General features: G+C 37.3%; 3 protein-coding genes across 7 annotated transcripts in view; 1 reads left to right on the forward strand and 2 right to left on the reverse strand.

Moving 5' to 3' along the window:
* Positions 1-590: 590 nt before the first annotated feature.
* LOC110051661 (dynein light chain 7b) lies at positions 591-14,971 on the reverse strand. The gene is made up of 7 exons (XM_089298765.1): positions 14,658-14,971; positions 13,124-13,159; positions 12,501-12,536; positions 3,913-3,988; positions 3,719-3,828; positions 1,683-1,740; positions 591-918 (listed from the first exon to the last, which is right to left on the reverse strand). Exons 1-7 carry the CDS (start codon positions 14,871-14,873, stop codon positions 875-877), a joined length of 576 nt encoding a protein of 191 aa, XP_089154891.1. The 5' UTR covers positions 14,874-14,971; the 3' UTR covers positions 591-874.
* LOC110051658 (uncharacterized protein KIAA0513-like) lies at positions 4,196-19,015 on the forward strand. 5 transcript variants are annotated; one of them, XM_089298763.1, is made up of 12 exons: positions 4,196-4,401; positions 6,443-6,489; positions 7,221-7,317; positions 9,820-9,868; positions 10,509-10,553; positions 11,625-11,698; positions 16,270-16,349; positions 17,101-17,158; positions 17,513-17,587; positions 17,982-18,062; positions 18,219-18,313; positions 18,461-19,015. In XM_089298763.1, exons 1-12 carry the CDS (start codon positions 4,385-4,387, stop codon positions 18,520-18,522), a joined length of 780 nt encoding a protein of 259 aa, XP_089154889.1. In that variant the 5' UTR covers positions 4,196-4,384; the 3' UTR covers positions 18,523-19,015. The 5 variants fall into 5 exon arrangements, with proteins under 5 accessions (XP_089154889.1, XP_020613366.1, XP_020613368.1 ...); XM_020757707.2 differs by lacking the exon at positions 6,443-6,489 and adding an exon at positions 6,684-6,857; XM_020757709.2 differs by lacking the exon at positions 6,443-6,489 and adding an exon at positions 6,767-6,857.
* Positions 19,012-23,189, reverse strand: part of LOC110051640 (organic cation transporter protein-like) — a 13,241-nt gene continuing 9,063 nt past the window's right edge. Inside the window, exons 9-11 of the mRNA XM_020757690.2 lie at positions 22,961-23,033; positions 22,343-22,551; positions 19,012-20,544 (exon numbers count right to left, since the gene is read on the reverse strand). Of these exons, the coding sequence (XP_020613349.1) occupies positions 20,388-20,544; positions 22,343-22,551; positions 22,961-23,033 (439 nt within the window). The 3' untranslated portion in view covers positions 19,012-20,387. The remainder of the gene's footprint in view (positions 20,545-22,342; positions 22,552-22,960; positions 23,034-23,189) is intronic.

The raw sequence follows: 23,189 nt of genomic DNA on the forward strand, positions 1-23,189 counted from the left end.
TTTAGTGTCATCCATGTACTTTCCTTTAAAAAATTGGGCTTTTGAAACCCCCTCCCCCTTGGAATTTCTGTTAACCTTCCTTAGGGTGGGTATGGATATTTTCTGGAAATGAACAATATCAGATATATGGGATTTTGAAAAGACATCATGGGAATCAGATTCACTGGTAAAAATCACAGTCATAGTTGGCACAAATCACAGCCATTGCTGTATAAACTTGCCACGTGAGTCATGCCTTAACAGCTTAGCCAAGTTTTAACTCTGGATTAGTGTTTATCAGTTTTCAAAACACCTGGCCCTGGTGATGCACTCGGGAAACAGTGCATCACCAGTGCATCAACATGTTTATCTCACAGTCTTTGGCCAAAGTGCTTAGTGACTGTGCGGTAAATTAAAGTAGGCTAATAAAATTATCGATATGCCGGTTACTTAGCAATTCAGGCTTGACATAGATTTGTATCCTGCACACTTGTACAGTCCTTACCCCAGGAGTCAAACAATTTACCATGGTAACACAAGAGAATCTTAAATGCAAAGGGTAGGCAGTTGTAAGTCAATTCAAGGATGCAACTAAAAGCAACACAAAGGTCTACATGTTATAAATTTTATTGTAATTTACAGCTACAGTGACAGTATTGAATAAAGCCAGCTACACTGTAGGGAAATGAGGAATGCAAGTTTGCCTTGAGGTGTCTTTAATCAACTCATGTACTTTAATAAAACACTGGTATTAAATTATCCAAAAAAGGTTTGTAGTATTTTTGGCAAAATAAACATTGCTTAAGGTAGGTGAACCCTATAGAAAATAGCATAAACATTAAACTGAGATGCAGAGTTGTATTTACAAAGGAAATGGTTGTGAAATGTTCCTCTTCTACTGGCTTGGATTTTGAATAACTATCATCAGGTACTCTTTATCTGAAACACAAACAAGAAATTCTGATGTAGGACAACACTGTTGAAAATTGCATCACGGGTCTGAGGGTTACATGCATCACACGACCAGCTATGACAGAAAGTGGGTTTTGTGTACATTGCTACCTACAGTTCACATACATATATCATTCTGCTTGCATAAATTCTGAGTGGAATATGGTAGGTCATTTTTGGCAGTATGGGGCACTTACATGTAGCAATGTTGTTCAAAGCAGAATCAGGAATTTTCTAGACCAATTCTTGAGCAGAACAAGCAATGAAAAATGTTCCTCCAGAGAAAGAAATCAATCAATAGAAAGAAACCTAGATGTTATTACAAATAATTTACAAATTAAAGAAAGTAAATCCAATTCGAAGTCTACCAATGGGAGAAAACACAACTCACAGTACATGCACACCTGAGTGTATACACTTCAAACTGTACTATCACTAACAAATAATCAAAATTGCAACAGGGCATCAAAAGTGTTTTCACCTGAAATCACAGATTTTGGTCCCGCTTAAAATGTTCAGGATGAAATGCCACTATTTTTAGCCATCATGGTATCTTTTAGGGTTGTATTCAAAGAAATAATAAACAAGGTGTCTGTCTGCTTCAAGTAGTATCTTTCAGAGTTTAAATGCTACCGAACCATGCCTAGATTGGTCTCGTTAAGAGGTTTAATTCAAATTTTCTGACAAGCATCCCCAACCTTTTCATGGGAGTTCCTCCCTGGGTGACAACCATACTTAACAAGGGAACTTACCAGGAGCAACCAGAATTTCATGTTTCTTTGAACGGACCCTGAGAAATGTCAAATCGTTCTGAAGACAAACCATATCATTACAATAATTATAGGCAACTGAGACAGGCAAAATACACGTAGATTTAACAACAGATTATAACATCTACAAATAAAGCTACTGTAGATGCAAGTTTTAGACAATAGTTTTTGTATGCTGTTGGAAATGTTTGGATCACAGATCCAAATGACAGGCAAAAGGTTCGTAAAAGAATGTAAGGGCGAAATTAATTCTTTTATATAGTTAAGAGAATATTTTGCATTCAGTTGATAAGCCAACTCTTATAGTGTATGTGTCAAGGTTCGTGAACAAAAAACATCAAGTCAGTCAAAAAATTGAGACTAAGATAAGTAAAAAAACCAGGTAGCTTGCTACTCTGCTACTATAAGCCATTCTACATGAACATGAAGCCTAGCCTATTTTTTTTCTCATGTGAATTGTATGAACCATGAGGAGCAAAGCAGCAAAACTATGCCACGATGACCAAGGCCTTTTTTGTCTTCTCTCTTCCAGGACACAGCTTGAGTGAGTGGTTTTGGTGCCGGACTTGAAATCCGGAGGTCACCAGTTCAAGTCCCGTTCTGACCACTAAGCTGGAGTTTTTTCTCGGTAGCCCCGAGTTCAACTCCTCAGCCACGCTTGTGAATAGCAAACTGGTCTGCCTCCTGCCAGTTGGGATTTTAACCATTTTATGTTCATTTGCATTATTTGTTTCATCAATTGGTTTCATTGGCCCTGAAAAGCCCCACAGGGAGAGTGGTCAATTAAGATACTTATTTTATTTCATTAATTTTATTTCTATTGTGAATGCCTTTTGAAGCATGCTGCTCAGCTCTTAGAAAAGAAAATTAGAAACCTATGGCATCCAGGGTTTAGTTCTAGACATAAGTATTACAACACACATTATGCAGGGCCACATCAAAACAAGTTGTACTGAAGTGACTTGGTGGCTCATGGGTGACATTGAGAGTTTAAAGAATGGGTAAGGTATATGCACATGTATATATCTAAGGGGCTTGACAACTCAGCAGCACAGCAGTGCCAGTGGCTTGATGGCTTAGTGGCTCCTCATTGCATTCAGTATTCAGTAAACTGTACATGTATATTGGAGAAGCTGGACGGCTGACCAGTCACAATAAGAGTTTCAGAAGATTTAGATTTATATTTTAGGGGCATATGATATAAAGAATATATATTCTTTTAGCTCTTTCATTTGACTACCAAGCCCCCAAGCCACTCAGGGCCATTTCATTTTTTTTACCACACACCCCTCTGTTGACAACATTTCTGAAAGGGTAGAAGGGAAAGTCAAAATTCCTTAAGGTCACAGTCCGTAGACGAAATTTTCTGAGGGGTATAAGGCATAAGTCGAAAATTTCCGAAGATCATGAGGATGCTTTTGAGATTTTCCGAGGGTCAGTATTGGGAAGATCTAAAATTTCTAGACCGTCACAAGGTTACAGTACCTTGTATTTTTCCCTGAGGGGTCTTTAAAAAATAGGGTTGGCACTTTGATCTTTTCTTAGGGGGTTGGCAGTCAAATGACCTCATCAATAAGGGAGTGTGGATATTAAATGGAATGGCCCTCAAGTAATGCTTCTACTACTGAGTTGCCTAGCCACTCGTAGTCAACTAGCCACTCATATACAGGCCCTCTATTCAGTGTAGATAGAAGCCCTAGTGCATGGACTTCTCATCACAGCTGTATGCATCATCTAGCAGGATTTTGGAATGATCAAAAATCCATGCTCCCCTTTCAAAAAATGGTCATGTAATGGTCAAAACTGTCGTCTTTGTGTGCTGGATGGTGTGAATTTCAAGCTTATTGTGATGCATTAAACATTTTCTTTTGCTATCCGCAAACAAGCGTTATATTTGATACAGTCAACTCAATACTTTGATAGCACATATCACATTCCTTTTTGGATGAGAAACAACAAATGCAATCTATACTTTCTACAGCATTAAAACATAACGATATATTTTATATTTCTTTTACCTGCGGATCGATGTCTCGAACTGTGCTTCGAGCTTTAGCTGTCAACTGATGAATTAACCCAGCGTATTGAACAGTCGTCGAGTTATCCATTGTAGTTCTAATAGGAATGCCTATAAAAAAAGAAGAGCATTAAGCAAATGAACTTAGCTCGCGGGTTTCAAACACAAGAAACTGAGATGGACTTATAGTTATACCTTCAACGTTGACGACGATTATTCCGATAACGCCCTTATGGCTCTGGATTCTTTTCAGCGACTCCTCGACTTCAGACTGCCAAAAAGAAAAATATCGTATTTAGACATGACCACAAAGAGTCAAAACATGAGAAAGCCAACTAAAATTCCCACCATTTTCTCTTCTTCTTGCACTTGTTTTTCAGCAACGTTGCCACGGAACGGACCCGCTATGTATGGTGGGAGAGTTTTCTGAGCCCCGCTAATAAAGGACAGCTGTTTTTCTAAATGCTATATGCGCATTGGTCAACAGATGTTGACGAGGGGGACTGGACACAAAAAAATCAAAGGTATTTCCGCTAGTTGTGTTTTCCTGTTTTGTTTATTATAAAGACGTAATTTCTGGCGTCCTTTCATTGTATTTTCAATGGAGCAAAAATGATTCTGCCCTTACTGCCTGGATGACGGCGAATCTCTCGCGTGATATGAAGGAATGGGCAGATCACAGTGGTAAGTCAGTCATAACTTTTTGATAGTCATGTAAGATTTATCTGTAAAGGTTATTGATACATGTATTCAATACTTTTGTCCTTCCATGCGATAATCCGTGATGAGTGCAGTATTGTTAACCTTGTGCAACTATAAACTCAGCTGATAAAAGCTATCTTGATTTATAATTTATGAACATCCCAGACCCTAGCTACATGTAATAAGAAATTTATTACTAATTATTAATATGTTACTAAGAAATTTATTATAAGTATGTTTAGCTTCATTTGTACGGTTTTTACAATAAGCTTGATTTTAAGATTCGAGTCTAAGAGTCACTACTCACTGAGACATTTATTACTATGTAATAGAATATTTTAAATTATACAATAAATATAATACATGTAACTACAATAGCACTTTGGTTAGCCTACATTTAAAATTAACAAATTGATGTCAATTTTTTATGCGTCAGTGCTCTTATTGATGATGAGTTGCTTCATAACATTGTCAAAGTGGCTGTGGAGGCACAAGCCGCCATTGAGTGGTTCAGCAGTAAACGTTGGCAATGTTATGACAAAATTTATCACTAACAAGAGGACAGCCACATAAAAAACTGTTGTCAATTTGTTTTCTAGAACAACAATACTCCGAAATGATCAAATGCTGGGAATAAATGAGGGGAAAAGACACCGTAAACTTTCCATAAACAAAGATAAGTGAATTTTATTCAAAATGACGCGAACATTGTCAATAGCTTTTCTCGCTTTTTGATTGGCTTCTTGAAAAAGTTCATAAAATCTCATTGGTTAAAAAGTTGACAGTTTGACAGCTGAAAGTTAAACTTGAAAGCTTGTATAAATTAAAATTTTATCCATGTGTACTCTAATTGATGATAAAAATGAGCCGATCAGTGTGTGAGAAATTAGACAGGTATTGTAAAAATAGCTTTTTGATTAGCCTCTGTTTAGTGCTCAGTTTACAATGTGCAGAGAAAGTTGTGTGTCTCATCAGCCAGGGCTACATGGAGTGAATTTTCAGTTGGGCTAATGCATTTTGCAGTTCCAGAAAATATCCATACTCCCCCACAGTAGGGATTAGAATTTCCTGGGGGGTGAGACCAAAACATTTAATGAAATGTGTCAAGCTTTTAAGATAATTCCATGAGGGGTGGAGGGTCTCAAGAAGAAAATTCCCACTGTAGGGGAGGTATTGATATTTACGGAACTACACAATCATTCTATCCTTTGCTTGCCCGATAAGCAAGAATAAATTTTAAGTAAAGAATAAGTCTGGGAACTGGAAAGAAAACCTTTTGGGTAGTACATCATAGTTACAGCTTGCCAGAAGGACATGCCTGATATTTGGTTATTATTCTTGGCACCCTTGGTTAGCCTGACAATTACACTCTGGTTAGCCTGAATAATAGTGCTCCTGTTAGCCTTAGTGGTGTTACATGTAGCACTCAAGTTAGCCTAAATAGTGCTTTAAGGTTTGGCTGTTTGCAGTTATAGTGTAAACTCGTAATAGCACCAATGGTAACCAGCAACCAGTCTGTACATGTATATCAGAGCTTATTGTAAGAGAGTTGCGAAAGTTCTGAGCTACCACAGATTCTTGTCCTTGTGCTTTGTTTAAATTTGAAACTCATAGTTACTGCTTCAGCTCTATACACGAACATGTGATATGGTTTAAATTTCAAACCACTTTGTTTCTCTAGAGTAATTTGTCACATATCCAGTATGATAACCATATACACATAATTTCTCTTAGAACAAAGGAAACAAAGATCCAACTGGTTTTATAAAAGATCGAATCAACAGCAACCAAAATGAGATTAAACCAAAACATATAAGCAGCCACATATATACTTGATAGGTGTATTTGATTTTTCTCATCTCTACCTGAATATCTAAACTTTGTCAGATAGTAAACGGACTTAAGAGTAAAGCAAATAAATATTGTTTCACATTCCTGTGACATGTGATCTGAAGTCATGGTAACAGATTTGATCATTATTTGGATATGTAACAGTTTCTAAATGTTCTAATTTTAAAAATAGTACCAATGATGATTTTAAGTGGAAGTCAAGAATGTCTTGTCTACAATGTATGTATTTTTTTTTACATGTTTTGATTTTTTTGAGATCTATAGTCAAGAATGTCTTATGTCCAACATTTTATTGTTATGTTGATCTCTTTTATTCATGTGCTACTTGTCACAATGTGTATAAATAATTTATATAATAATTATTCAAATTAACAGTTAACGACAAAATTTGATATTATTTTCATGCATTTGAGCTGCTGCTACAGTGTAGGAGTTGCAACCAATATCTGGTTCCATCTTGAGCAAGAAATTTAAACTTAACTGATTTTCTAAAAAGACGTTCAAAGGGTCAATACTCACTGGTTGATGAAATATGCACAAGCTCAAGCAAGTTTTCTGGCTAAAAAGGAGTGCTAAGATAAAAAAAGGTACCATGTACTAAGATTGAATTTTATATATTGATGTTTCAAATGATGGGTAAGCAATATGTACACTGTACTATCTCATATGTTTGGCTCTAAGAACTACATGTACATGTAAGCTTGGAAGGATTTAGCAAAATCCCTGGATTTTTAGAACGTGAAATTTCCAGACAGTGTTTAAATGATATAATCACTAGTAACAGGTGGACTGAGGTAATTTTATTTTATTTATTTTAGTTTCTTGCAAGAAATGTAAAATATTCTTTGTTTCTTGATCATAATATTATTGCTTTGCTAAGATTTTTTGTTTTGCTTCTTCCCTCTGGGTACATGTAAATTATATGTAACATGTGATTTTATTTTCACTAGATGGGTCAGAAGGTGGCTATGAGGAAGAGACTGAACTGTTTGAACAGGAGTGTGACGATTTCATGAAGGAATTTGTAGCAAAGATATTCCTAGAAGAGTAAGTTAAAATACTAGCACTGACAGTACATGTAAATGCAAAGGGATCTCTTTGGAAGGGTGACTATACAGTGGAATCTTCAGTTGATATAACAAAGAGCCAAGGGACTGGCAAAATATGTTTGCTATAATAATGTCTAATTTTTTATACATGTATTGTGTTTTTTTTCCGTACATTTCTTTTACTACTGGGTGAATAATATCATTTGTTATACCAAGGACTTTGTCATATAAGAGTTTTTTATATCAAAGTTGCACTGTACTTATTAGTAATAAGTAGATAAATAATGATTCTTGCCAGATTGAAAAGTACACTCAAAACAGGTAAAATGAATTTGCAGTTATTTTGGTTTACATTAAGGGACTATTAAAGAGTATTAATGTTGTACTTGACTGTGTTGCTATATATATATAAAAAAATTAGATTTAAGTTTTGTTTTGTTGAAATAATAACGTAACTAAAAGGTAATAAGTTAAGCAAGGAAAAATATGCACATTTATGCACACCACTATTAGTAAATAATAAAAAGGTAATAATAAATATTTAAATAAATGTCCTACTGAATCGAATTGCCCAAATTTGTGATATTCTAGTTACAAATGAGCCATAAATACCTGGATGGTATTATTGGGGTGACAATATTAAATTAAGCACTCTTCAGAAAGATCTTAATCTGACTGAGCATTTAGAAATTTGGGCATAAATGTACATGTAGTCACAATAATTAGCTATGTTCTAAACAAGCAGGGGACACCTGTCCCTCCAAACCATAAGCTCTTTTAAATCACACAGCTTTCCAAAGAGTGTATTACTAACATCTTTGTGTTTGAGCCAAAAACACTCTGACTTATGTTTGGTAAACATATTTAACTTGTAGACGGCCCTTTTAGGTACAAGGCTCAGTTTTTCAAATGAATCAATTTTGAATATTTATACCAGCTGGTCCCTTGCTCATTTAGAACATGGCTACCGGTAATTGGCTGGCTATACATTGATTAGATGGCTGTCAGTCCACTGACATTAAGTTGTGGATGTGTCATAGTGTAAAATATATTTTAGGTCAGAGTGATTTCAACTTACACGTAGGTTAAATTTTTCAAACCAGTTTACTTTTTTTGGTTTTCAATTTTTTGGGGTGTTCTTAAACAGAATAATGTGCACAGCGCCCATCCCCATCAGTTCCTCACCCTACACTACCAGGATCCCATATCTCCCCTTCCATATCTCATTTTTTTTTTTATTTTGTACCCAACTAGATTAAAACACCTGATCTCTGATTTTGTAGATCATCTTCATCTCCGTTTAGGCCTTGCGAGCAATCACTGCAAATTTCCTCATATTTGTTGATCTAATAAGTTATTGGTCCCAGACTCCTCCTGTCCCTTTGATGTAAATTAAACAGTCCGCTGACAGTAACAGTTGAACCTCGCTATTTTGATCTCTCAGGGGAAACAAAAAATAATTTGAAATAGCCGGAGTTCAAAATAACCGATAGCAAATGAGTGAAAAGCAAATTCAAGGGAAAAAGTTTTGTGTTCAAAATAAGGGGGAATTTGAAATAGCCAAATATTAGCAGGGTCCAACTGTAGTTTGAAATCATTCTGACCTAAAATACATGTTAAACTACACTGTAGGCAACAGATGTATGATTGCTCCTCAAGTAAGACTCCAGTGAAATTTACAGTTATTGTACAGAATTACAGTGCAGTGTAACATCAATCAGTGATTTTAAATCAAATTTAATTTAATATTGAATTGTAGTTCTTCTTTCCTTTGTTTAATGAATGAAAAAGGCCAGTTTTACATGCAAGAAAGTGAAACGTGTAGTACTTACTGTAGGTCAGACAATTCTTTGTTGCTAGTACAGTGGAACCTACATGTAATAGTACATTATGGTACTCTCATAAATTTCTATAATTGCATTTAGCGAATAACCTCTCCCTCTGATTGCATCCATATTATGGACACCCCTATATCAGGATTCCAGACAAGTTTTAAAGGCAAGGTGTCTGTTAAAGGAGTTTTTGCAGTTCAACAGATACAAATGCCATCAAATCATCAGAGGGAGCAGATTGAACTTGTTGGTTTTGTTATCTGAAACCTCTCCAACACTTCTCTATAATTTTATGGACAGTTCACCTTAACCCAAAGAAACTAGAAACAATTGAACATAAGCAACCATGTGTGCACATACTAATGAGCTTACATGTAAATTTTACTATATATGCATTTTTGATTTCTTCTGCATACACACACCTTAGTGCGTTTTTTTGGAATGAATTTGTGGGCTTATCTCTGAACTGAGCTGTAATGTTCACTTCAGTCATCTCAGTCCATTGTGCCAGTTGACACTCAGCAGTCTGACCCTTTAGTGTCATTGACTGAGACAGGTGTGTTGCAAGAAGTATTATTTAATATCAGTTGTACTTAGCTATAAAAAGCTGAGTTTAACATTACTGTTTTTGGTTTTAATTTGCTTTTGGCTAATTTTTTTTTCATAAGGAGTGTTATTTCACAGGAAGAGAAGCTAAAGTTTGGAATCCTTAATCAGGTAATTGGTTAAATGTGATTACAGTTGTACTTTGCATTTCAAAACACTGCAACTGCTACATATAGATCAAGTCTTTATTTGAGCCTAATAGTGACTTTAATGCAAGCCTAGAATGTACCTCTGGTTTCTAACAATAACCTCAATCCACTTATAATAACCTATTCCTGTGGATGGGATATACATGCACCTCATTGGATTTAATTTAAATGCAAGTACCCATTTAAAAGCTGGTTGGAGATAGACATAGAGAGGAAAGTTCTTACTCATTAGAACCCAATTATAATTAACACATGATTACCACCAGCAGGGATAGTACATGTAAAGCCCAGACTGCACATGTAAAGCCCACTCTTTGACTGTGGTCGGAACAAGTAAAACTGTAGAACTTTACACTATTGAAAATAAACCTCAGTCCACATATTTCAGATAATTAGTTGATTAGGGGCCTACAAGTTGTCTTTGTGAAAGTTGATTTCTTCTTTTAGTTAGACAAAGTTAAATTATACAATTTAAATAAATAATTTTTGTCAGTTTTGGTTCTTGAACACAGAACCCAAATTTTTTTGAATTGTATTTTGAATGCAAAAGATCTTTTAATATATGTAAAACACTGACAGTCATTCTGCACATTTATTTGCAGCATAGTGCTGGGCGCCTTTCCTTCTCAAAACATGTCGACAACCAGGTATTAGTCTGTTTTAGGTCAACACAGTGCTGTATTCTAAACAGTAGGTTTTTGTGCAGAGTTCACTACTGAAATGTTTTTGTGGGCTGCTGTGTGCCATGTTATGTAAGAGCTAAAGCATCTGTTGGTTATGTAAATTAATAAACAAAGAAATGTTTTGTTATTAATTCGATAATCATTATTTGTAAGGAATTACTCTTGTCATAGATGGGGGGTGGGGGTGGGGAGGTGGGGGGTGGTGTTAGTAGCATCTGGAGTATCTTTCTGTCATTAATATTGCTATACATCTACTACTGCTACACCTGTAGTACGGGAGAGGTCATTTTTCAGAAGCATACAAATTTAATTTTGCAAAAATTCCAAAACCTATCATGCTTGACGTAAGTTCCATTGCTTGACTGAAGTTCTGTGTGTACTTACTCGCTGGCAAGCCTGCCAGAAGGTGAAAGGAGGGACAGGTGTTCATGTACACATGTATTCATGGTTTCTTCTAGTTGTTTCTTTTTTACTTAACATCATGAACTTCCATTAAGCAATGGACAGGTCAAGCTGCAGTCCAACACCGTCAATAACTATAAATTCAGTCGTTGAACCTGCCACATGAACTATGCACTAAGCACTTAATGACTGGCCTCAAGGGAAACTGTGTTTCCTTGAGACCTTCAACATTGAGGTCAAGGGGAAACAAAACTCACTGTTTTCCGTGGGACCAGTCATTACGTGTTTTGTTATACCTCCCAACTCAAAAATAGAAAAAACTGCAAAGAAATTACTTGACGCCAGCTGGGACACAAATTTGCTGTGGTTTTAAGGAGCACGACCTGATCACAGGCAAGTCGAAAGTTCAAGTTGTTGTTTCCCTAGGGAATTAGTGAGTTTTGACCCACGACACGTGACACGTTCTCCTCCAATCAGAAAACGTATTTGAGTTAGGAGGTATAACAATGTAAGTTGTGGTCCAGCATTGTTAAGCATTAGATCATTGAGCCACCCACCACACATTGTAAGTTTTATATATTAAGCCAGCAAAGATAACACTTATGACAGAATCAATATTGGTTATTTCACCAGAGAGCCTACAGCAAGAGTGTACCAGAAACCATCTTCTTCAGGCTTGTGCAATATTTTGCAATTGTTTTATTTGAGTAAGTGTGTTTGCCCATTTTGTTTACTTGTTTCTCTATAATAGACTTCAGCCCAGTTGACTTGTTTTATTTGCAAGTCAAATAAATGTACAACTTCAAGATTACCGGGACAGAAAATGTAATGGGAAGGTTTCTCGTGTTATCTAGAGTTTTCTGAACTTTTTCAAACCTAGACTACTTGACTACAGTACAAAATGATAAAAAATATATCCTAGATAATTAAGTAGGTTTGCAGAGTTAGACCACTTTACTTAACAACATTTAAATGCTACCCTGAGACTTGTGCTTCGCGCAAAGCAATCATCTGGCAGTTGCCAAAAATATTGATCCAATGAAAGATATTGCAAACGTGGAGCAATACTTTGTCAGTGTGACATCAGAGGCATTGTATGTCAAGATGTTATATACTATTTTGGAAAACGTCATTTGTTTGGATGATGGCGTCAGTGTAACACTGAGCTGTGAAAAGGACAATTATACCAATTTAAATGTTCACCTGACCTGTTGCAAAATGTATATATTTTCAGTCTCCAAACTCACACTAGCTAGAGGAGTTATAGGCATTGTGAGTCGATTTTCAATTGAGTGTCAAAAGTAATTAGACAATTACTTTGGTTTTGGTTTTGGTTTTACTACAGGTTGAGATTGGCTGAGTAGTCTGATTGGTAAGAAATTGGTTTGGTTTTGGTCTTACGATGCTCATTTAAAAACCACTCTAATACCCCTTGGTATAGCATTAGTTTGTTATAGAGCAGCTAGTCTGTAGTATCATTTAGCCAAACAAGTTACAAGAAAGTCTCACCTTTTTCTTTGTGACGCTGTTTGTGGACCGTTTTTCCTGAAATTGAGTTTCAATGAAAGTTAGGCCTGGTTCACACTAGCGACATAACGACATACATGTAATGACATAATGGCATAACGACATAATCGCTTATGCTCGCTTATGTCGCTAAAGTGAACATCGGTATAAAGACATAAGGAAAAGAGCAGCTTTTTGTCCCTATGCCGTTATGTTCATGCTATTATGTCATTATGTTCAGGATGTTCACATTGCAAACATAACACTGTTTATGTCGTTATGATGTCATGTCGCTCGTGTGAACTAGGGCTTAGTCGCTAACATCTCAAGTTAATTCATTCTGGTATTGAACAGAGAACATTCAAGTGCCCTGCTCCAAGCAGGGCTTGTGAACAAAGGGGATTTGTTATGTATCCAGAATTCACAATGTCTTTGGAACAGCTCAGTGCTTTTTGTTACGTGTATGCATGATAATGCAGTGATTACACAAGGAACTCGAGTTTTCTACCACTTTTCGAGCCTGAATATTCCAAATGTAACATGCTTATATCGGCAAAAATGTTGGACACGGGCAAGCAGATACAGTACTGTTAGACCTGTGTGCGTCGTGGTTGTTTGGAACTCACCCCATTTGTGGTATGAACGCCTCCTCTTGCAGTCTCCTACAAAGTGAGTGAATGATGGAGTGACGGAGTGAATGATGGAGTGAATGACCGTCGATTACATCTATGACTAAAAAAACTTCTGTACACATTGCATCATTTTGAATATACAAGAAGATACTTGGGGTTGACATTTTTGTTTAACGTTCTACATTGATTTTAGTATTACTCAAGTAAGAGTCTAAGTTCATCTAGTGTTCATCTGCATGTAGCTATTGTGCGTGTAGTTTCACAGAATGCACTGCGTACGATTTGGTAATATATATAGATTTAGGCCAGCCTAAAAGCGGAGCTCCTGGGCCGGGCTGTTCAGAGCCGGATTAAGCTAACAGGAAAAGGCAGAATTTTGATTTGAGTTTTGTAACTTTACGGTGAAGTTTTCTGTATATTGTTTGACCTTCTGTTTTGAGTTTTAATAATCACCATATACACAAAACAAAGCAGCAAAACACATTTGTCAGTAGAAGAAAACGTTATAATTCGGTTGACTTTTAATCCTGGGTTAGCGTTAACCAGCTTCCGAACAATCCCGCCCTGTTTTCAAAAAGTTAACCTGACATGAGCCCGCGATCCAATCGAAAACCAGCACTTGGTTGGCGGTCAACTTCAAAAAAACACGTGACCTCGATGAACTGTAAACTTGAACCCGCAATATGGTCACGTGATACTGGTCAGCGGATACCTTGTTTTGACAGATGTCAATTGATCATAACATGGATGTCCAATTTCAAAGAAGTACACGGTAAACCAAGGCTGCATGTCTCTGTCAACCTATTATTTGGAGTATGGCCGCCATGTTGCGCGACTCCGTCGTCGCCGTCGTCGTGCGTACGCGCCCACGAGCAAAACCGCTAGCCATGATAACCATGAGAAAATCAACTCATGGGTTTCCGTTTCTTTCCTATATGAGTATGGGGCTCCGCTTGGCGGCCCTTGTGGCCGCCAGAGCTCCGCTATAAATTTTTACTGGTTTCATTTTAAAGTACCAAGTGCGACTCTAAGATATGTTAAAATTGTTTAAGACGTAACTGTTTAAAAAATAAACGTATTTTTATGATTTTTTGAAACCCATTGGTTTTTCAAAAGTGGGAAAACAAATTGATGAAATAAATTAAGAACGGGTTATTTTCAATTCGCAAGACGTTAAAATACTGCCCGCAGCGCGAAAAGAAAAGGAGAAAAACGCAGCATGGAATAACAATAAGTTATTTTTGATTAGCAAGCTGATTATATGAGTTTTCTTTGCAGAAGAGACCATAAATGATTCCTGTAGTCGGATACTTGTTGTTTTGAAATGTTTTTAAAGGTAATTTTGTTTTGTTTTCGCTGCTGTTAACATGTACATGTACGCAGAAGAATTTCGCATTAACGAAATTTACCCAACTACAGTGTAAAACAAAACAATGCACACACACAAAAAATTCTTCAGCTGTGCTTGGTAATTTTTTTAAAGAATTATCTATTAGATTTCTTAGCAAATTCTCCAGTCGATTCTTACCATTTCTTTTGGATCTTTGAGATATCCCAGCGGACTTATCTTGTATTTCCCCAGCCCGTCGTCCTTGAGCTGTATTTTGTAATCCTGGGTTAATTCAGTTGAATGCTGGGCTTCCTCCATGTCCGCCCTGCTTCTTTCGTCCGCTTCCTTTTTGTCTCGTCCGAGTCGATCGTAAATATACAGTTGCGAGGGCTTTAATTTGCCCAAGTGGCTCATATCTCACTGTGTTTTTAATACCGAAAATAACCCTGCTTTATGTTTGGATCCTACAGCTCAACTATCACGAGAACCCGTTTGTTTAGCTTGCAGTTAATTATTAATTAATAATTGAGGCTAATTGCGTGTAGCACAATAGTTGTCTTGTTGTTAATGGTTTTCGTGGTGACAGTGAACGTACATGTTATTGATTAGGAAGCCCGTTACACGTAAACTGATGTAAAAATCTAAAAAGAAACATTTATATTTAATTCTCTCGCGGCGCGTTTACATTTTTTTACATACCAGCTCCATGTTCGTTGGTGAACGTTCTTCAGATTGTGATCTACAAAAAAAAAAGAAACCAGAATGTTTTTCTTTACATTATTCATCAATTCGCACTCGGGTCTGTTTTATAGGAGTTGCGTATTAAGAATACAATCGCGATTGTTCTACTTTTGTAAATCAAAGGTCGCGTTTTCGAATTCGAAAACTGATTTTAAAGATATCCGTGCAGATTGCAGAGTGTAGCGATTACCATTTTTCTCTAATGCTGATCGGTATTAAGTTAACACGTCATTCTCACCTTTCAAAGTAATGATCTGCTAAAGATCCGTCGCTAAATAGAGAATTTTTATGGAATCATCAAGACTCGAGGTTAATACCAACAATATTGTTGAAAACTGATTACAATTTCCTTTTTCTTTGAAAGAAGCGACCTCGTGTTCATGGCCATTAATTAATAATTAGATTTAGTACAAGATAAGCTATTGCGTCGTGTGTGAATTGAGTTAGGATTGATTGGTCGTCGCATACTTTTATTAAAGACTCTCTGTTATGTTTTATGAGTGATTAGTATTTCGTTCTATTTAAGTTCTATTTGGAAAATATGTAAACGGCTGTTTTTGATTGGAGATTTTTGAGGTTAATTTTTTGTGTAAGGTGGTCACATTGAGAAGAAATGGGTTGTACCTCTTGTAGAAAAAATGAATTCTTACTGTGTAAGCATTCCGTATTCTTTCAAATCCGAAACTAAAGGCGCTTTTCATTCAACCAAAAATTCCGAAAATTTTGGAACGGGGATAAATGGTACGGAAATTTCCGGGGAAACGTTCCAGACAATCCGGAAATTGTTGAATTACGAAAAGCGAACCATTCAACCAAAATTTCGAAAATTCCGGGAGGAAAGACAAATGGAACGGAAATTTATAGTGAGAAATTTTCGCAAATTTCGGTATCCCTTGCAAGGTTGTCCTCTTTCGTAAATTCTGGAAAGTATTGTGCCATTGGTCACTGGAATTTTCTGGAAATTCAAAGTGGAATTTTTCACCGAATGTTAAGTGCCCGAATCATAGGACTGCAATTCAATATCAGTTTTATGTAAAATTTATTGTTGTTTATTACGTTTCCCTGTTAGATGTAACCAAGCGGATGATTTTGAACCTGCCAAGATTTTAATGAACATGTGTTTTACGTTCTTTCTTGAAGTCGACAGAGGTTTGTTCTATTTTAAACATTTGCATTTAATATTTAGCTAACCTGATGGCTACCCTCTGTATTGTCTATTAACACAATTAGGATTCACTCGTTCATTTGCTATTAGCAATAGTCGAGGCGGGGGGGTGGGGGCGCACTAGCATAACACGTCGCATTTTGAGGCTTGAGGTGAAACAAGATTTCAGATTCAAATTTTTATTTATTCAACTTCAATAAGGAAAGTATAGAAATGAAAAAAAAGGAAAAAAACAAAAGCAAAAAGGAGATTGAAATGTACAACTAAAACCAAACTAAGATGTGCCGAGTGACCAAACGGCTGAAAAGATGTATATTATTAAAAGAGCGAATAGAAAACAAAGTGCAAAGTGAATCGTAGTCTTTCCATAGACGCTCTATTTTGTCTTGAGTTCGTCGAGACCGCAAGCAAAATATTAACCGCGGGGATTTAAACGAGTCAAAACGTAACGGGGTGGGACTGGGAACAAACCTTTTTTTTTCGCCCGCGTCGCGGTCGCCCTTGCGCTCGAAAAAATAACTCGTAGAAAGTTGTATTCTGAGTTTTTAATTAGTTAAACGCCTGTGTGTGCCTGTGTATCCCGACCGACCCATATTGACTGGCAGACACAATTTACTGGCCAGCTCGCGCGGCGACTTGTTTATCAGAGCTGGTGAACGTCTTTTAGCCATTCGGCGTGTAATGATTAGTTAGATATTTATTTCCATATAAATTCTATTGTTTTATTTTCAACAGATGGCGAGGAAGTGATGAGGCAGTTTATTGTTCCGTACCTGAGAGATCAGCCTATCTGGTGAGAAGGAGGTGTTGTGTGGTTGTTTTTCTACTGATGAGAAGGTCACATGTACTTTGACCTAAAATTAGCCCTGTACTGCACTTTTTTTTTCCGAATAACATGTAGCCATTCTCATGAAGGTAACTAGACTTGTTTGCGACCGCGATGGGCAACAACGACAAATTTAAAGATTTTTAATTTTTAGTTGGTTAAACAATTTATACAAATATGGCTTTTGTATTTTAATAGTTTTAAGATTGATCTGAAAAAATATCGCTCATCATGTCGGTGTAATGCCAGAGCTCTTCGTATCGACATAACAAACCCTTTAATTATAATTCACCTTGATGTTTCGCAATGTTTCTAATGCAGGAAATCCCTTCGGTTTTGGAACGCAGCGTTTTTCGATGCTGTCCACAGTGAACGAGAGATCCCTGCAATTCCAAGGTTTGTAAATTCTCAGCTTGATCTGCGCTTGATGTGTTCTCCGTCATCTCCTCATTACACTGGCACAGTCAAGCCGTGTGCTGAATCTGAGTGTTGTTAGACTTGAACTAATCTATTAAAGGGCAGCTAACAAGTTACCGAAAACGAAGTATTTACCCTGGCCAGTTACAAAGTTCTCACTGTGTTGGTCTTGAATTTATAGTCATTCGATTGAATATTTTACCAAATTGGCTTTCGCTTCCTCCAGTAATATTAATCTCATTTTCATTACTAGTAGTAACATTGTAGTTTTCGTCTTAGCAGTTTTCGTCTTAGCAGTAAGCTCTAGTCTGTATCTCGGTTCTTTTATACCGAATGACTGTTTTTTTTTGTTGTCTCTATCTCTGTGTGTTAGAGATTTGTGGCACAGCTGGTCGCCTCAGGAGCAAAGTGAATACCGGGAATGCGACAAAAACAGCACATTTGGTAAACTGGGGTCAGGATACAACTTTTTGTCTTCTTTTGAACAACAACTACCCATAAAACTTGTCATATGTTTTTGCGTGCGTTATATGAGGACTGAAGCATACTTTGATATTTGTTACACCTTGCCTCTTTGAAACTCTAACTCTTTCTTTCAAATGATCTCCAGGACGTTTTTAAATAACATGAAGGCGTTTGGTCTGGACAACGACATCTGCAGCGAATTTCTTCAGAAGATGAGTACTATTGGAGAACTAAGTGAAGGTGAGAAAGACTTGAAATGCCTGGGATGACCAGCGTGAAATTGAGGCAGGCCTCGATTTCGTGCGAACGTAACTTTGAACGATTGTGGAGCGGAGCTAGTATTCCTGTGTATTTACGTTTGCTTGTTTTGTGTTTTTGTTTCTACAGAGCAAGTTGTGCTTTTGGAGAACAGCTTGGCTCAGGCTAGTACAGACGAGCGGTCGAGGTAGTCAGTGATACTCTTACAAAGGTGTATTTGTTGACCTCAACTCAACATTACGAACAGTTTTACCAGTTGATGTCCTTAGAAGATAAAGGCTTCCTGTACACGTTTTATTTTTAAATTATAGAACGAAAAAATATAATGCCGGTAACTTTTCACGGAAAATATAATGTAAATTTTCACGATATTGTAAAGGCAAGTGACACAAACTCTCCATAATTTATTTGCAATATTTATAACACGTCAGCGTATTTGTAAGGCGCATAAAAAGCATTTTAAGAATTTTCTCCCTTTTTACCTTGAAGCATTTTCAAGCCCGGCAGTGGGTATTGCCTCGTATAGGGATTTTGAAACGTTTGTAAATGTAACAGGGAGGTATTTGACCAGTTGTTTGAGCTATTTAACTTTGCCAGGCTTGCAGCAACACTAATATATATAATAATTATTGAAAAAACGACGGCACTGGAAACGGTTATACAATAAATGCAACCTCGGCTCTAGACTGTGCTGTTGTTTATTTATGTAGCGAAGCATTCCACAGTTTTACAGTGTTATTTGCTCAAATTATACCCTGACCATTGATCATTTACACAATATGTTCATGAAAAGCCCTGCCAAACGTATGTTCATCATTTGAACGCAACATTGTGGCGTGCAACAGGATGGCGAAATGTGTGCAACATGTTGTGTTACGTTGAGTACGTATCATACTAGTCTGTCCATAGCTAGCCTCGATTTCCAGCCGCTGTTCGGGAAACGAGAGGAACAAAGACCGGACGCGACAGAACGGCGGAAATCGAACCCAGTCTGTCCCCAGACGTTTATTGTTATTTTTGTTGTTACGAGTTATTTTTCTTCGAGCGCGCGAGCGATGCGAGCGCGGGGTGCGGCCTACCCTCTTTGCGTTTTAGCGCGTGTATCCCAAGCGCCGGGTTAATATTTCGCTAAGCTTGCGATCTCGACGAACTCAAGACGAAATAGAGGGTCTGTGGACAGACTAGCCTCTGACGAAAGAGTTTATAACTCACAAGGTCATGTTCATGCCTATCAAACGCAATCCCATTTGAATAGTTTAATATCAGGCCTCGTTTTGAAACAGAGGCAAATGATGCACCTGGGAAATGGCCTCTTGACTGAGCCCGCAATTTTCGTGATGTCAAGGTGATGTGAATCTGTCGATTTTCTCGTGCGGTCCTCGTGCGTTGTTTCTGGATTCTTGGGAAGCAAAACGTTGCATACTTAATCTTGTATTTTATAGTTTAGTATAAAATGCAGTTTTACTTGTAAACTTGACTGCCAATATATTTAGAATAGACCATTTTACAGTTGTCTGTTCAGTGACCTGGCCTTTGAATGGCAGTGAGGCTGGGGGTGACCTTGTTTTGATAAAGACCTCACTGTTTTTGTTGTGTAAATCAAGTTGTTCTTATGCTAACTGGTTGGCATTTACATGAGAAAAGCAGAGAGGTCTGTATCAAAGCAAGGTCAACTCCGGCCTCGCTTGCAGTCATAGGCCAGGTAACTAAGCACACGACTGTAAAATGACCTATTAGTCACGCGTTTGAATGGAGCAGAGGAAGGCTTATTCTGTTAAGTGAAACATCGTCCATTTTGCATTTTTCCTGTAAGATAACCTTTGCTTTGCAATGAGTTTTGTTAAACATAGCCACAGTATAGTTACCTCCTTGATTTTATTTCCCTAGCAATCCCTTTCAATTTTGCAACTATATTTGATTAATACTTGGTCTTCTGCTATCTCCCAGAACACTACTTGAATTGTAACCGACGTAGTTGTATAATCAAGGCAAAAATATATAAAAAAGTCACAGTATCTAGAACTAAATCAAGCAACTTGACCCTTGGACAAGAGCGTTAAACTTTTGGTGTTGTCTCCAGTGGCTCATCTACTGCAGGGGTCAGAGGTGTAGTCTCTTTTGGGTCCTCGTGCTCTTCTGAGCTCTTCGCTGAATGGTCCTTATTGGAGTTGTCTGTTAAAACGTACACGCTCTGTTCTTCTGAGTCTTGACAACTGTTCAAAGAAAAAATTCAACACGTGTAGTGAGTAGTTGGTTATTTAATAGTGATAGTAATTCACTTGATAATTGAGAAATCATGTTACATTGCAGGTTGAGAGGTGTTTTGAAATGTGGCGGGTTAAGGACTTTACCCCCGGTCTCAAGTGACAGTGTGCAACAAAATGGCGCTTTCACTCAGTGATGACAATTCTTTCAGAGTTAATAGAAAACTGCAAGTATTGCTGACTGGAAGGAAGTCAATACAAAATGCACACTTCAATTCAATCTTGAACGTTGCCAAACGAAGCTTCCAGGACATCTAAGATATAAGAGATTTGCTTGATTGCATTGCGCAGGTTGGGAATGAAACATGAACCAATCTCTGTGGCTGGCGAGATTTGCTTCGTCCCCATGCGTCCTTCCTTGCTCATGCGCGCTGGGTTATGGGACTGGCTCCCTGTTTTCCCGCTCTTTACCGACTGGGCTTGAGAACAAGGCAGCGACATTTCCGGGAACGAAAAAGATGCCTTCCTGAGTTTGTTTTTGTTGAGCTAAATCAATTTCGTTGTGGAAGGATTGAAGACAGTAACGACAGCAACCTTTATACACAAAATATGATCTTTAAATAAATACATGCCGTTTCAAAATATATGTTTCAGATGAAATGCATCACTACAGAAGAAACGCTAATCGGTAAGGTAAAAATATGAGGAAGCTAGAGTATTTATTGCTAAATTACAGCGTGAAATTAAAATGAGTAAAATACAATAGAGCTTAAAACAAAAAGAACACTAAAGAATTAGAGAAACGTGATAAATAGCATGATTAAAGAGAAGTTATCACAGGAGTTGGGCGATTTCAAAACCCAAAAACTGTTTCCGTTTTAGCAGAACTTTTTTTTTTTTCTTTTTTTCTTTTTTTCTTTATTCTTTTTAAATGCTACTTACGCTACTTACAATACAATATTAATGTAGTTACTTACACTACTTACAAAAAACTTATTACTTACGCCACTTACGATACTAACACTTACTCTATACAATACGCATACTCACGCTACTAACAATACTAATACTTACACTGCTTACAATACAACATAATTAGATTACTTGCCCTTCTTACAATTCTAGCACGGTAAGATCATACCAGTTTACTCCTGTCACTAATGTACATTCCGAGTTGCAAATTACAGAAAATATGCATGGTATATATATATATGCGCCTTATTTCTTTTCCTTTCATTTTTATTTTCGTTTTCAGGGGACTAGGGTCAAGTTGTCAAGAGATTACAAAAGAGGCAACAGAGGCTCCCACTTTTTTAAAACGATTGTAGTTGTATTTTTTTCCATTTCATAGATATGTTTTAAATACAGTAAGAAATCATTTAGTTTTGGAGAACATTTTTTCTGTCTACATAGCAGAACTTGATAGTAATTATAATGACCCACTTCTTTTGTAATAACCCCCTATAGTATTAAAATTGTTGCCGCGTGTCTCTAACCATACTTACATTAAGTCAGAATGGATTGCAACTTGAAAATCAGGGGCTAATGTTCTCGCATTTTTTTCCCGAAATGTGCAAAAACAAATCAGGATTTCTTCCTCTTTCACTTGACGTCTCTCTGTTGGTGCTGCAGTAGTATTTTGTAGCTAAGTTAGGGTATTATGACACAATATTGTCCCAGTGAGGTCAAAATCCCCATGATATTTCCTCTTTTCTGTTTGTTTAAAGATTTTCCCCACCCAGTATGCAACATGCAACAACAATTTTAAACCGCTTTAATCCCTATATTGCTGTTTCACTGTTCCTACCTCCTGCATGGCAAGGAAAATGGACAGGGGCGAGGCTTTCCCATCCATATGACGCCATAACTCTCGCTGGAGCTCTCAATGTCAGCTACTGTTTCACTCATGTTCGAGAGAAGAGTCTCGGGCAGCCACAGGGACGCCACAGCAGCGATCAGAGTCAAGATACCGATTATGACCAAAGGTAAGGTCACAGACACACCAGGTAACTGACTCTAAAGGCAAGCATACAAGACAATTAACAAACACAGTCAGGACTGGTGGGTGAAGGAACAGTTAGTACACTCAATTGATAACTGAGCACTATAGCAGTAATATCGCATCCTAAGGATTATATCGAAAGGACATATCACAAAAACCTCATCCAATACGTAATTGTTTATTAAAATGTTGTATCACCTGCAGCAGCGTTGCCTTGAAGCCAAAACGTAATTTGGGATATAGTAGAACCTCCTGTCAGTTAAGGGACGCCGGCCGTCCCGTGAAGCGGACTCTAAGGTCTAATACCAGCCACGTACAAAATTTAACATTAAGGGTGTTCACTATGACAGTTCACCAATTGGCGTCTACTATTGACGTTTGTTATTACGTACACGCAGGCTATAATTGCCCATAAGGACTCACCAGTGCAAGAATGAAAGGAACCACAATTCCTCCGATACGAGAGAAAGTGGAGCAAGTACCAAGAGCCATATTCCTAGGAAAACAAAGCAATTACTCAGTATTATGAATAACCAAAGATATTTAAAGAAAAGATCGTTTCTGTTAACCGGGAAGATGCTGTTAAAATTCGGAAATCTTGACTAAAACTTCGGGAACGATCGGAAACGTTCGTATGACCTTCCGACGATCT

The sequence above is a fragment of the Orbicella faveolata genome, unplaced genomic scaffold, assembly GCF_042242905.1.
Source record: "Orbicella faveolata isolate gen_17 unplaced genomic scaffold, um_ofav_v1 contig_3, whole genome shotgun sequence".
NCBI lineage: Eukaryota > Metazoa > Cnidaria > Anthozoa > Scleractinia > Merulinidae > Orbicella > Orbicella faveolata.